The sequence below is a fragment of the Bidens hawaiensis genome, unplaced genomic scaffold (genome assembly GCF_021521415.1).
Source record: "Bidens hawaiensis isolate Kalapana, Puna unplaced genomic scaffold, B.hawaiensis_p1.1 tig00001721_1, whole genome shotgun sequence".
Lineage (NCBI taxonomy): Eukaryota > Viridiplantae > Streptophyta > Magnoliopsida > Asterales > Asteraceae > Bidens > Bidens hawaiensis.
Window position 1 is genome coordinate 3,290,226 of NW_027491098.1, and position 15,746 is coordinate 3,305,971.

The window sequence follows — 15,746 nt, forward strand, 5'->3', positions numbered from 1 at the left end:
AAGTTTGTTTAAGCTTATCCGTTTACATTCGTTCATATACTCACTTAAACTTCTTATACACATTACAATTTAGTCCAATTTTATTAAATTTACAAACCCAACAAATTTATGTTATCATACACTTTTAATTGTTATTCGGTTCACTATATCCATTTATGTTCGTTCACCTACGCTCAAATATGTCTCCTTACATTTATGAACCGTTCGCTTATACACGTTTATTTCCCTAAAGAGGATGTATAAATAAATCTTGTTCACCTACTTGTTTGTGTTCAATCATTTGTTGGGTTAAGGTGAAACAAACAACGCGGCCGTTTGTGACCGTTCATTTGCTTATCTATGCGTGAGAGGGGGTAAGAGCATTCTCAGCACGCTCCCTATAAATATGTGTAAGTTTGTAAATTATATGTTATGATTTTGAGTGATTGTTATTATGTGTGGTTGTGAGTACATGAAAGAGAAACTTAGTAGAAAGAGAATATTATGCGATAAACTTAATTTTAATAAACTATTATATGAGAAACTTAGTAGTTAGTAGAGAGAAAATATTACGAGTATATGATAAACTTAATTTTGATCACACTGTTGTATTTTATAATCCTAGTAAATTTTATATTTTACAAATAAATCTTAATTTTTTGAATTTTTTCACTTGTAGTTCGTTCGTTTGTATGAAAATCCTTGTACCTTCAAACCCACACTGATCAAACTAACATACAGCCACCACACCAATGGCAGCTTTCAGTCCAATTGGCTCGTTCACCATCAACACTAATTCCCCTAATTCAATCTTCATAAACCCTAAACCATACTCTCGACAATCCACATATCTCAAAACCCCATTACACGCTAACCCAACCTCATCTTCATCATCACCCACTTCATATAATAATAACACACAAGACACAACCGATGAGTCCATGACCGTTGACGCCCTTAAGCGATTCATCAGGCTCAATTTAGGAAACTGGACCGGTTCTTTTCACGTGGGTAACTTAATTCACATATATACTGTTCTGGGTTTCTAAAATATGCGTTATTAATTAATGTTTGGTCCAGCAATTTGATCCTAAGGGGAAGTTGGTTCATAAGGTGGACACCAGGTTATCGGCTGGATCTTACGGTGAAAATGACTTGATTAGTTTGATTCAGACGTAAGATTTAATTGTTTGGTTAATTGATTTGATTAATGAAAGTTGCGTAAGTATGTGTGTGTGAATTTGGAATTGAATTGTTTTACACATTTGGTGTAGAATTTAGGTTGTACATTAAGCAATGTTCCTCGAGTTATTCGGCTTCGGGAGCTGATGATGAAAACGAGTGGGCGGAGTATAAGATTAAAGAAACGAACATGTTTACTGCGGATAAGTATCAGCAGGTGAGCTTTTGTGTGACATGTTACATGCTTATAATTAGTGGTGTTGTAGAACTCGCTAGGCATTGGTCAGGCGGTGGGTTAGGGATTAACCGATTAATTGGATTGGAGTTTTATATGTAATTTTTTAAAGTTATATATATATATATATATACATACATACAAAATTTTATATTTAAATTTTCAAAATAAGTATACTTTTTCAAGTACTTTAAAGATTTTGACCAAATATGACCAATTTGAACCAATTTTGAGCGGATTTCACTAAAAACTATTGGGCTGCCTCGGAATAATTTTGGCGATTTAGGGCAATTTGGACCAATTAGGTCCGGCTTTTACTGACTTTGACCGAACAGCTATTATATGATCCGATTTGCTTTAATCGCATTGGCTAGCCTCCAATATCCGATTAATCGGCGCCTAGGAATGATTTTTACAACACTGATAAATGGTGCACACTTTTTATATCTTATCTTGCTAAATATCCACTGTAATTAGTGTACAGATTGGATTCTTTCCGCAAGAAAAAGCGTTTGCATTGAGGTATCAGACAGCTGGCATGCTGGAAAAAGTATTAAGGGAAGGAGTGTTGGGTGAAGATGACATTGGCGAAGAATCACCAAAGTGAGTATTGTAATCATCTTGGGTGCGTTCAATGTTATTATTAGGTAATGCACTAAGTGTATGTCTGTCATATTTTTGTATATGCAGAAACCTAAAGCTTCCTTCCAAATTGCCTTCGATTGTGTGTGAGTGTTGTCTTTATTCACTAGAGAAAGATTTGAGAGCAAGAGCATTTCATATAATGGATCCAAAAGGTTTCCTTGAAATGCTTATTGTTTTTCTCGAAGAAAAAGGCGTTGGAATTGTTACAGCTCCATTTCTTGATGAATCTAAGGTAAGTTTTCAGCTTTATATTTATGAAGTGTCATGTAGTGTATCTATAGTTGTTCATTTAGTTAAACAAACAAATGTGAACACGTGTTTTTAAAATCTTTATGTTTGTTTTAGTTCATTCGTTGTTCATATGTTATTAATATCTTTTAGGTTCATTGCAATTTATTTTTGTCTTATGAAGTTAATATATCGCCATATCGTTACACTTTAGTCTAGTTATATTAATCTTTTAGGCACAATAGATTGATGCTCACGCTTAATTTTATTTGGTGTTCGCTAATCATGTGTGTTCAGATATGTTTGTTCGTTTATGTTCATTTGTGTTCGTTTACGTTCGTGAACCATTTGTTTGAATTAACGAAGGACATAAACGAGCATGATCATGTTCATTTACTTAATGAATGAACACGAACAAGAAAACTTCGTTTGTTTAATTATGTGTGTTTGATCGTTTGTTCTTTAAATAAAGAACTGCGAGAACCGCGCAATACTATTGTATATATTTAACTATGATATTTAAGGCAGTTATGTAACCACCTACCCACGCTCTTTCTAACTTTTGTTATATCTAACAACCACTGTGTATAAGTGTATTATACGGTTCTCACAATTTTGTACAAAAAGTTGCTTCTGTACTGATTGGTTCTCTCACCCTCTGTATATTATATAAATATGTATGTATATATCACTATTATTAATTTTTATTCTTTTTAGGAAAATGCAAGCCGAATCACTTCACATCTTGGTACGTGGAAAGGACACTCGGTAACAAAACGTAGCGGTGTTTATGGTGCAACATAATCTGAAGCTGAGACGGTGACATCACTTAATTTTGATGAAACCGGTCAACTAATCCAGGTTTGACCTTGCAATAGCCATTTTATAATAACTAATAATATATAACTAGATCGGGTGATTTCAACCCGTATACACGCAAATGAATCATTTAGATCACTAAATTTATATTTGCTATGCAAACAGGATCAAACTTCAACATACAAGGGAAAAAACGCAACATCAAATGTGCGTTGGACTGGGACCATATCTGATAACCTGGTCACATTTGACGGTGGTTACCAGACAACGTTACTGCCCGGGGGTATGTACATGGGCTGCCCGTGCGATGTGGGAAAGCATGTGGCTGAAACCAAGTCTTTCCATTTGGAGTTTTGTTGGGTTGACTCACCTACAAAAAGGCAGAGACTGGTTCGCACGTATGATGTGGATGGGTTAGCCGTCTCGACAACTTACTTTTTCGAGACTAAGCTATGAGTAGTTGCTGCATTGCTTCACGTGTTTTTGTAACACTTTTGTTGTTTAGTGCTGTTGTATCGACTTGTAGCTTTTACCTCTTCTTTTAGCTGTTTCAGTTCTTCTCATTTTGGTCCGATGTGGCTTTGTTTATTGAAACTAATTATTTGTTTCTCAAGTGGCAGCAGTTATGCGTAGAGGTGCACAAATCGGGTTTTTTTTTAATACCCGGGTTAGGGTATGTACCTGTTTCGGGTATTATTGGGTATTGGAAAATCGGGTAGAGAGAAATCGGGTAGGGTATTGGGGAGAAAAACTCAACCCTATGCACCCGGGTAGGATATGATCGGGTTCGGGTATTGAAACTGGGTATGTGTTTGGGTACGACCAGGTATTAATACCCGATTTTGAATTTGTAATTTTTTTATTCATTTTAAATAGTTTGAAGTTTAAATTTGCTTTGTAATTTATAAAAATAATTAAACTATATTACAAAAACCATAAATCCACTTAAGTACAAATTATTTATTTTATAATATGCATTTTAAAAAAACTTAAACATAAAAATTGTGAAGTAAACATAAAAATATAATATAAAAACTCATGTATTATTTCGGGTACTAGAAAATTGGTATCAGGTATAACCGGGTATGGGTATAGGGTATGACCGGTTCCGGGTATTTAAGGGTATAAATCGGGTACGGTTCCGGGTACGGGTATTGAGCTCAAAAGGCATACCCTATCCATACCCTACGGGTAGGGTCGGTTCCGGTTTCGGGTATTGAATACCCGGGTATAAAAAAAACCCGGTTCCGGATATTTTTTTCGGGTCCGGTTCCAGGTACGGGTTTTTTGTGCACCTGTAGTTATGCGACTAGGGATTCGTTTACGTCCGTTTATGTTCATTAAAGGTTTTTTTAATGATTATCTAATCTTTATCATACATATTCAAGCAAAGTTATTAACTTCAAAACAAAAATATATACGGGCATATACGATTAATTTACATGTAAATTTTAAAATTAGCCAGACCGAACCATTGACACTGCTCACAAATAAGTTCATCTCTTGAATGAACGAACACGAACAATCAACTTCTAAGTAAAGATGTTGATAAATGTTTTAAGTATATGCTACCAAGTACCAATTTTTTTCTAGAGAGGCATGTTGCTTGAGAATGGCTTGTTCAAAGCTCAAATTAGATCGAGCTAAACAAGCTCAAGCTTAAAATTTAGCTCATATAATAAATAAACATGGGCTTAAGTTTTATTTATCAAGCTCAAATAGGCTCGTCGGTAAATAATGAACATATAATTTATAATTTTTGTTTAATATGCTATATGTGTATATACATCATAATAATTATTTATATAAATATGATAAAATAACTAAATATTATGTCATGTTATATATAAAATAGTATAAATATAAATAATAAATATATGTATAAACAGTTATAAGAATAAATATCTAAAAGGCTGGAGTTAGTCTCGATTCATTTACACTCTTAGTCGTAGTTTGCATATTTTATTCACCCAAAATACAAATAATCAGAAAACGGGATGGCTTATCGGTCGCTTACATATTATACATGAAAATTTACCCATGAGTAACCATGATATTGTATTGGTTTTTCAGTTTCCAACAAATATAGGAAATGTTTTACCCAAATATAACACAATGAACAAATATTCAGGGGTGATAAATATGAATCACACCCTCTACGGATTACACAAGTCTACATGTGTGGAGTATGCGTATGGACTTTCTTTTTTTATGTTGTGCATTGGGTTTTGTAGATTATGTAATCGCTTTCTATATAGCAATTAAAGCAAAAGGTACAAGTGTATTATATGGTTCTTGCAATTCTCAACGTACAATTTCTTAATATAATATGAAACTCCCGATATAGCTTTTTATAACAACTGAAAATATTTAACTTGTGTTATTTACAACTGACGCGTCTTAAAAAGCAGGGATCATGTAGGAAGGCGCCCTTATGGTTGTTTGAAACAGTGACGTAAGCTTTGGGGTATATCTTTATAATGAGTGCACCAAACTAGTTTACTTACAACAGTATATGAAGTTAGGTTAAATACGTCTGTCTATCTCTTACACTCACTACCTTACGTTAAACTTATTAAATCATGGGTAATATACCATGTATGTGTCTTTCTCGGAGGATGGTGGCCCATTCTTAGTGAGCAGCGATGCGTTTATGGTTCTGTATCCACGACATAAATGTGAAAGTTTTTGTTTTAACAAGTTTGGATATAGAGAAGGTTCATGTGTTATCCCAATGACGTGTCGTTGTTATAGACATAATTGTTAAATTACAAATATATAAAAACAATTATTAATAAGTTGTTTTAACATTATTTTCTCAGCTGTTATTATAGAATGAATGATTATATGGTTGTGTCCATGGATGATTTTGAAACTGCACACTAGTACCATTCTTCACTACACTAATTACAATCGTTGATGTGTAAAATAATAAAAGTAACAAACATTGTAATCAATATTAAAAGGATTAAGTCTTCAAAAGTTTCGGGAAGCAAATTCTTATGACACAAGATACACATTATCAAATTCATTTGTAATTTATATTATAAAATGTAAAGATACCCAAACATTATATTAAAGCTTATAATAGGTAAGGTAAAAGTAAAAGCATTCGACCATTAAATATTTCAACAATCACTTAAACACGATGTGGAAACTAGTTTTTTCTTCGGATATTATTATTCAATATAACCTTACAATAATGGTTCATCATGGTCGTATACATTTTTATCATAGCTTAACTCATCTCATGTTGAAGTTATATCACAACACATTCATATAATAATCTTTCTTGGTTTTGATATTACACAACCATATAATCATTCATTCTATAATAACAACTGAGAAAATAATGTTAAAACAACTTATTAATAATTATTTTTATATATTTATAATTTAACAATTATGTCTATAACAACGACATATAAATGGGATAGCACATGAACCTTCTCTATATCCAAACTTGTTAAAACAAAAATCTTCACATTTATCTCGTGAACACGGAACCATAAACGCATCGCTCTTACAATCACCTTGTGTCACAACAGATCCGTTACCTGCGTATATAGAACATACACACATTTAATTTGATAATTTGAGTTGGACATCCCAAAATCGTGCTTGGAGGAAGATAAATTTTTAAAGCACATTAAAAGCTTTTAATGAACACATTAATCATATCACGAGGAACACAAAAATTGTGAAGATAACCAATGCCTTAGCCATTGTTGACGTTTGAGTTTTATATTATGTTGTGATGCGTTTGAGTTATATAGTATGTCATTGAACATAGTATACTTACATAAATAGGAGAAGAAAGCCTTGCACAGCCTTTTGATATAATTGCATTTAAGGCATACAATAAAAATATGGTAAAACATTAATCATGAATTAACTCAGAATAAAAGCAAATATATTAATATTAAATTTGGCTATGAGTGATAATTAAAAGATGCTGGGGAGGTTAATACAACATGAAGTACACAATTCAATCATATCACAAAAAGATCATAAAATAAAAAGCGTTATAATAATCAAAGTAACAATAAACCCTTAAAGTCTCATGGGATGAGAATAACGTCGTTAGACATTGAAAATACAAGAAAACAAAAGACTAAAACATGTATGTAATTGATTATTTAATTATATATAATGATAGTAAGAGTTGATTTGTACATGTATTGATTCCTATAATCATCAGATTCACCGTTAGTTTCTAATTTATCTTTTTTGTTTTATACATGCAAACTTTTGAATATTAAAGTTCTTGCAAACTCTTAAATTTATATGAATAAAAAGTGGGGATATAAAGTAATGAATTCTTCGTGAGTTCAGTTTAAAACTAGTTCATTACATACCACTGCACGAGTCCACACCTTTGTCGTTTAGGTTGACAATGCATTACTAGGTCAAGTAATTTGTACTTCTAAAAGCGTTACGACTAGCAAGCATCATGCACAACTACTATTACGAACAAGTAATCATTTAATGAAAGAAAAATTTCAGGTTTCAGTATTAAGATCATATCCAGAAGTAAGAGTTGTCAAACGCAACAATTGCTTCGTTAGACTTGAAGAAATCGAGGAAACCAATGCTTCATAATTAGTTAGTTTCGCTGTTAAATCTTGACTCGATTCAAGTTTTTAAGACCCGGCTCAAGTAGCATATTTCCATAAAGCTAGAGTTACTGGACTAATTAAATAGGAAAATAAAACATTTCCATGAACATCCAATGATGATTCGAATGGATATATGTTCCGTAACTTGTAAATTGGTGTATAAAAGCTTTTAAATTATACACAATGGAACTATATATACAAATTATAATGGGGTTTTTATGTTACAAAAATTTTAAATTTGTATACAAAAACTTTTAGAACATACACAAAGAAATTATAAATTACCAAGGGTCACGAGGAACACGAAAATTGTGAAGATAACCAATGCCTTAGCCATTATTGACGTTTGAGTTTTATATTATGGTGTGATGCGTTTGAGTTATATAATATGTCATTGAACATAGTATACTCATATAAATAGGAGAAGAAGGCCTTGCACATCCTTTTGATATAATTGCATTTAAGTCATACTATAAAAATATGGTAAAACATTAATCATGAATTAACTCAGAATAAAAGCAAATATAGTACTATTAAATTTGGCTATGAGTGATAATTAAAACATATCACAAAAAGATCATAAAATAAAGGGATAATTCTCAAAATGATCCAAAACAAGAGAGAGAAAAAAAATTTTAAATGGGTCCAAGTTTTCAAACTAACCCATCAAATATGTACTGAGGAGACGCTTTAGTAAAATAAACGACGCGATTTTAAAATCAATCAAAAGGTGACATGTGTAAAGGATCTGACACACCAGAAAGGATTTTTAAAAATCTCGTCTGTTCCGACCATATTTTTTTAGTCAAATCACTTTTTAAAAAACAGTCTATCCAGAATGTTTTTCTATTTTTGTTGTCTAGTCCGTTCAAATTATTATTAATCCTAACTTTTTCTTCATCTTCTCTTCTTCATCTTCATCTTCTCCGACACCCTCAACCTCACCGCCGTCCGACACCACCTCACCGCCACCCGCTGCCGCCGCATCACCACCGCAAACCACCAATTCCCGACTGCAATATGAAAAATAGATAACTGTGTGGTTTCTCATTACCTAGCAGTCTAACACTAGCTAATTAGCTATCTTCTTACTTTTCTTCAATATAATATGTATACACAGATAATAGGAAATATAAGTCACCTCAGTTGACTTTTAAGAAATCGATGCAAGTCTCAACTTTCAAGTATGGGAAATAAAACCATAAGTATTCTAAACTTAAGTGTGTTTACGTTTAAGTGTTTAGAAATTAGAGAATGGGGATGAAGGTGATAAGTGTTTGTTTTTAGGGTGACATGTTTGAGAAAGACCATCAGACGAGAGTTTGAGTAAGCCATCTAAAAGGTACAAAGATATCATATAAAAGATATCTTTATGTGTACAAAGATACATTGATGCATGAATACAATGTATATCATCGTAGACCTGAATTACGATGCGGTGGGGAATTGGTGGTTGGCGGTGGTGATGCGGCGGCAGCGGGTGGCGGTGAGGTGGTGTCAGACGGTGATGAGGTTGAGGGTGCCGGAGAAGATGAAGATGAAGAAGAAGTTAGGATTAATAATAATTTGAACGGACTAGACAACAAACATAAAAAAACCGTCTAGATAGACTGTTTTTTAAAAAGTGATATAACTAAAAAATATGGTTGGAACAGACGAGATTTTTAAAAATCCCGTCTGGTGTGTCAAATCCTGTACACATGTCACCTTTTGATTGGTTTTAAAATCCCGTCGTTTATTTTACCAAAACGTCTCCTTAGTACATATTTAATGGGTTAGTTTGAGAAGTTGGACTCATTTATGATTTTTTTTTCTCTCTTGGATCATTTTAAGAATTATCCCTAAAATGAAATATGCGTTTGAAATAAGCTTAGTCATGGTATAATAAATTTTTTATCTATAAAAATAAACACGTTATGTTTCATACGATATAAATTAAACAACAAAAGTTATCATCACTCAATTTATTAAACTCAAGGAATCCATTTAACATTAAATAAAATATATATTTAATATATAAGAAACATTAATGATAATAAAAGCTTTCATTATGCTTTAAAAAGTTATCTTCCTCCAAGCACGATTTTGGGATGTCCAACTCAAATTTAATGGGTGTATATCCTATATACGCAAGTAACGGATCTGTTGTGACACAAGGTGATTGTAAGAGCGATGCGTTTATGATTCCGTGTTCACGAGATAAATGTGAAGGTTCTTGTTTTAACAAGTTTGGATATAGAGAAGGTTCATGTGTTATCCCAATGAAGTGTTGTTGTTATAGACATAATTGTTAAATTATAAATATAAAAAAATAATTATTAATAAGTTGTTTTAATATTATTTTCTCAGTTATTATAGAATGAATGATTATATTGGTTGTGTTCATGGAGGACTTTGAAACTGCACACTAGTACCATTCTTCACTACGCTAATTACAATAAATAATAAAAGTAACAAACATTGAAATCAATATTAAAAGGATTAAGTCTTCAAAAGTTTCGGGAAGCAAATTCTTTATGACACAAGAGACACATTATCAAATTCATTTGTATTTATATTATAAAATGTAAAGATACCCGAACATTAGATTAAAGCTTATAATGGGTAAGGTAAAAGTAAAAGCATCCGACCATTAAATATTTCCACAATCACTTAAACGCAAAGTGAAAACTACTTTTTTCTTCGGATATTATTATTCAATATAATCTTACAATTATGGCTCATCATGGTCGTATACATTTTTATCATAACTTAACTCATCTCATGCCGAATTTATATCACAACACGTTCATATAATAATCTTTCTTGGTTTTGATATTTTAACATTAAAAAAAATATATGCAACAAATGAAGTGATGATAACTTTGCTTTCATCTCATGTTTAAATTATGTCGCAAAAAGAATTAACAAGACTAAAAGAAACGGATAAGATCCTTTATGGCACAATTAATAATTCAATTCACTCTCAGGTAGGTTCGAAGACTAAGTTGTTGTACAACTTTACATTTCTTTTGTTTCTTTTGAATCTATAGAGGTAGGGTACCAAAAATACCCAAATACCTTTAAGTACCACCCGCGGGTCACAGAGAATGCTCTTATAAGCCACCCGCGGGACATACGGATCACCCGCATATCACGATAGAGGAAGAACGTCCTCATAACACGCACGGAAGCATCTGGGCATCCTCAAAAGTCATCCGCAGGATATGACACCCGTCCGCCTAAACAACCGGAAGACAATGCCAGCGGGACAGCTGTCACCAATCAAGTACTCTCTAGAAGAAGGTTCACGATTCTTACTTTGGGAATACGTGACATACTAACCAATGAACAGAGGACACCTGGCCTGGTTGTTATAACCGTGCACATGGCCAGGGTGCGATCAGTTGGTGACACGTGTCCAGGTTGTTATACTCATGCACATGAGACGTATAGCCCAACCTATCACAAGAGGACACGTGTCCAGGCGGTTATCAAAGATCTTCTAGAAGAGGGCAGCTGCCCCAATCATCTTCCATCATCCTTCGGCTATAAATACCTTGTCAAACGGTATGAGGTATTCATTCACTCACCTATATTCTGACTACACTTAGTCTCGATACTTCAGTACTTTCTACATTACGAACGTTACTGATTCTCACGCCAGATGGTGGTTACAGGAAGACCCCCCTCTTGTCCTTCCTGTAACGAGACTCACGGTGTCTGTTTTGCAGGTTCCGGTCACTGGACTTTGGGAGGTTGTACTCATATCTTGGTTGTAATTATCGTATCCTACCTTGTGGACTCACTAGATCCAGGACCCATACCCGGGGATCGGATATGTGTTTCTTCATTGGCATCATCCGTGTTTTGTGTTAGAACAACAATTGTTTTCGTTGGTTTTTTGGTTCGTTCGATATGAGTAAACCTCTTGAAGACGGGAACCCCTGCACCTGATTCGCGTGTGACTAACACGGAAGCACCTCCGGGTCTTAGTGTTTTTGCACGTATTACGACTCCAGGTGGCCGTACTCTTGAACGTGTCACAACTCCGGGGTCACGAATCACCAATGTAACACCTGGGGGTTTTACCCTAGAAAATGTTACACCAACCGGTCCCACTCCCACAGACGGGGGACGTGGCTCAGCACCGGAAGGTTTATATTTGGGTAATCTCAAACGGATTACGGATGAGACTCGCATAAACCAGTCAGAATTTGATCTGGAAAATGATTCAGACAACTCTGACATGGCGAGATCTCATCAACGTAATTCCAAATCAAGAGAAAAGCTAACTCCCGAGGAGTGGCTTCATGTGCAACAACAAAGTTTGGTGGCTGAATATGAGCGCAGAAAACGTGATGAACGATTTCATGCCTGCACTTTGAATTATGAGGAACCTCCCAGGAGATCTCCTTCTCCTCCACCAACAGTAAGAGGAAGCCAGCTCCGTTATAGCCAATCGACGGAACCAGAGTTTGGCGAATTACCGAGGTTACGTCTTCGTTCTCGCATAAATATGTGGATGCCATCTTACTTGGAATAATTTAATAGTTACGACTCAACTTACCAACCGGGAGAATACAGTATGTATACCGGTGATAGTAGGATGAGTTCACAGGCATGAAGTAGTCGTCCGCAGGACATAGTCTGCCACACTGAATACCACAGTAACGCTGAACGGGACTTCACCAAACCATATCGTCCGGCAGCCTTTGCCGAAAAGTCAAAATTCATAGCAAGTATTGCTACAACACCCTTCCCTGTTAATGCTAAAATACCTAAATCAGTGGGTAAGTACAATGGTATGACTGATCCAAGCGATCATCTCCAGAATTTCGTGGTAGTAGGTGGGGTCAGTGGCTGAACGCTCCCCTATTGGTGTCATATGTTTGCATTGACACTGACGGGGGCAGCGAGGGAATGGTTTGAAAAATTACCTGATGGTCAAATTTCTAGCTGGGATGACCTTGTAAAAAAGTTTTCTCAACAGTTCAGCCAGCAGAAGAAACATACACGAGACCAGTCAGAAATTTTGGATGTTGTCCGCCGAGATAACGAATCCATAGAAGATTTTATCACCAGATTCAACGATGAAAGTCTGAAAATCGGTGGGATAAGCAAAGGTATGCTTCTTGGTGCCTTCCGCAAGAACGTCAAATGTGACGACTTAGTCCGCACACTTACTAGCAGAGATGGAATGCCAAAAGAGTGGGATGATCTTATGATCGCAGCAAAGGTGTATGCTAACACTGAGAAAACATTGAGAAATGGTAACCCGAAGCAAAAATTTAAAGTCGAATTTCAAACTCTAAGACCTAATAGACAGGCGAAAGGCCCTATCTGTTCGAGACTTCAGCCAAGCGTGGACGTGTCAAAACCATTTGATGCAAGATCCCTCATAGGAAACAAGAACAAGGCAGGACCCTCAAACCGAGGTCCCAACAATTGGACTCCCCTTTCAAAGACTCCCGCTGAAATCCTTACTACAGAAAATATAAATTTCAGAAAGCCAAAGTCACTGACAAGAAGGTCATTCTTAAATGCCAAGAAACATTGTTCGTATCATGATGACATTGGTCATAATACGAATGAGTGTAGAACATTAAAAAGTGAAATTGAGGCAGCTGTGAAGTCTGGAAAACTTAAGCATTTAGTGAAAAATGGGAAACCCGATAATGGTAAAGCTCCCATTCGGGACAACCAAGGTCCAAGTAAAAAGCAAATTAAAGATTTGAACGTTCATATGATACAAGGCGTGTTCAAAGCAGGGAATAAGAGAAAGAATCTGATGATGAAGAGTGGAAGAATGAGCCAGTGATCTTCCCTCGAGTTAAAGGGGTCCCGAACAACAAGAATCCCCTGATCATCACCGCCCTCTTCAGGCATTATCGTTCTCATTACGTCTTCTTCGACACCGGCAGTACGTCGAATATCATGTATGAACAATGCTTTGAACAGCTTGACGAAGAAGCCAAAGAAAAATTGAAACCCATTCATGCTCCAGTATCCGGGTTTGGAGGGGAAATAATGCATCCGCGAGGAGTAATTTCATTCCCAGTTACCTTGAGCGACGGAATTCATTCGAGAACCGAGGAAGTCGAATTTCTGGTTTTGCCAGCAACATCGAAGAATGACATTATTCTCGGACGAGAAACAATTTGTGACTTCAACGCCCATCCGTCCACATCACATGGTGCAGTAGGAGTTCCGACTTGCACTGGTATAGCAATAATTCATGTCAATCGACATTGCTTTGTAACCGAGAGCTCAAAACCCAGCAAGATCCCAAACAAACTTTGAGAACTGAACCAGAAAAGTGGGCCTTGAACAAAAATTTTCCTGATCAAACTGTAACAATTGGACCTGCTATCTCCGAGATAGTACGGACTTTCTTAAAGCAGTTATTATCAAAGAATGTTGATGTGTTCGCATGGTAGCCCGCGGACATGACTGGTGTCCCGCGGAGTATTACGGGACACAAATTAAGGGTAAACCCGTTATTTACACTGATTGTTCAGAAACAACGTAAGATGGGTCCAGAACAAACAAAGGTAATGAATGAACAAGTCCAGGACCTCTTACAAGTTGGGATCATTCGTCCAATCCGTTATCAAACTTGGGTTGCCAACCCAGTTATCGTTCCCAAAAGCAACGGGGCGTGGCGGATGTGTATTGATTTTAATATCTAAATAAAGCATATCCTAAGGATTGTTATCCGCTACCAGAAATCGATCTCAAGGTTGATGCTGTGGCACCATTCAAATTCAAGTGTTTATTGGACGCCTACAAAGGCTATCACCAGATCCGCATTGCAGCGGGCGATGAAGATAAGACAACATTTCGCACTGACCAGGGCACCTTTTGTTATAAAATGATGCCTTTCGGATTAAAGAATGCGGGAGCCACATATCAGCGGCTGATGGACATAGTGTTTAAAGATCAAATTGGTCGAAATTTTGAAGTTTATATGTTTAACCTCGTAATCAAAAGTGTTGAAGAATATCAGATGTTGAGAGACATCGAAGAGACATTTGAAACCTTGAAAAGTATCAACATGAAGCTGAATCCAGCCAAATGTTCATTCGAAATGGAGGAAGGGAAATTTCTCGGAGTAATTGTCACAGATGCGGGCTTCAAAGCTAACCCAGATAAAGTTCAGGCGGTAGCCCGCATGCCTTCGCCTTCTTCTCTCAAAGAAGTTCAGACACTCAATGGTCGATTGGTCGTTTTAAATCGTTTTTTGGCAAATCATGCAGCCAAGTCTCATCCCTTCATCTCAACTCTAAGGAATTGCCTCAAGAAAGCGCAATTTAAGTGGACCGCGGAAGCGGAACAAGCTTTCTTGGAAGTTAAAAAATGTTTGATGGAACTTCCCATGCTAACGGCACCTCATGCGGGAGAACCTTTAACATTATACTTATCAGCTTCAGATATTGCCATTGGGGCCGTCCTTCAGACAGATCGGAAGAATGTTCAGACACCAATCTATTATGTCAGCAGAACGCTATCAGACCCAGAAACAAGATATTCTATGCTCGAAAAACTTGTTTTGGCACTGGTATACGCTGCCCGACGTCTCCGCAGATACTTCCAAGGACATCCCATTAATGTCCTGACCGGATACAAACTCAAGAACGTTCTCAATAAGCCAGAATTGTCTGGGCGATTGGCCAAGTGGGCCATTGAGCTAGGTGAACACGCAATAGAGTATAAACCTAGACCAGCAATCAAAGGGCAAGTGTTAGCGGACTTCGTAACAGAAGTCCCGCACCACAAAGAAAAAGAATGCTTGATCGAGCAACAACCTCAAGTACCTCCGGAATTGGGACAGATTTGGTCTCTTTTCACGGACGAAGCTTCAAGCAATGAGGGATCTGGCGCAGGCCTCAGGCTAGTCAATCCCGAAGGGCACGAGTTCACATACGCCATAAAGTTATACTTCAAAAGTACTAACAATGAGGCAGAGTATGAAGCTTTTTTGGCAGGCTTGCGGATAGCCAATAAGTTTGGGGTTAAACATTTGGAAGTTCGCGTGGATTCTATGTTGATTGCGGGAC

The 15,746-nt window shown here is 36.1% G+C and overlaps 2 protein-coding genes across 2 annotated transcripts; both read left to right on the forward strand.

Moving 5' to 3' along the window:
• The first annotated feature begins 704 nt into the window (after nt 1-704).
• Nucleotides 705-3,553, forward strand: LOC143595565 (uncharacterized). Its single transcript, XM_077074553.1, has 7 exons — nt 705-986; nt 1,060-1,154; nt 1,261-1,378; nt 1,881-1,999; nt 2,087-2,273; nt 2,987-3,130; nt 3,254-3,553. The coding sequence occupies exons 1-6, from the start codon at nt 732-734 to the stop codon at nt 3,071-3,073; spliced, it is 861 nt and encodes a 286-aa protein (XP_076930668.1). The 5' UTR covers nt 705-731; the 3' UTR covers nt 3,074-3,130; nt 3,254-3,553.
• Nucleotides 3,554-12,574: 9,021 nt separating this feature from the next.
• LOC143596754 (uncharacterized) lies at nt 12,575-13,507 on the forward strand. Its single transcript, XM_077075447.1, has 2 exons — nt 12,575-12,925; nt 13,016-13,507. Exons 1-2 carry the CDS (start codon nt 12,575-12,577, stop codon nt 13,505-13,507), a joined length of 843 nt encoding a protein of 280 aa, XP_076931562.1.
• The last annotated feature ends 2,239 nt before the right edge of the window (nt 13,508-15,746 follow it).

Coding starts and splice junctions, on each gene's coding strand:
- LOC143595565 (XM_077074553.1), top strand. CDS start 732: ATGGCAGCTTTCAGTCCAATTGGCTCGTTCACCATCAACACTAATTCC. Junction 1,155..1,260: donor TTGATTAGTTTGATTCAGAC/GTAAGATTTAAT, acceptor TGTAGAATTTAG/GTTGTACATTAAGCAATGTT. Junction 1,379..1,880: donor CTGCGGATAAGTATCAGCAG/GTGAGCTTTTGT, acceptor ATTAGTGTACAG/ATTGGATTCTTTCCGCAAGA.
- LOC143596754 (XM_077075447.1), top strand. CDS start 12,575: ATGTTTGCATTGACACTGACGGGGGCAGCGAGGGAATGGTTTGAAAAA. Junction 12,926..13,015: donor ATCTTATGATCGCAGCAAAG/GTGTATGCTAAC, acceptor CCTAATAGACAG/GCGAAAGGCCCTATCTGTTC.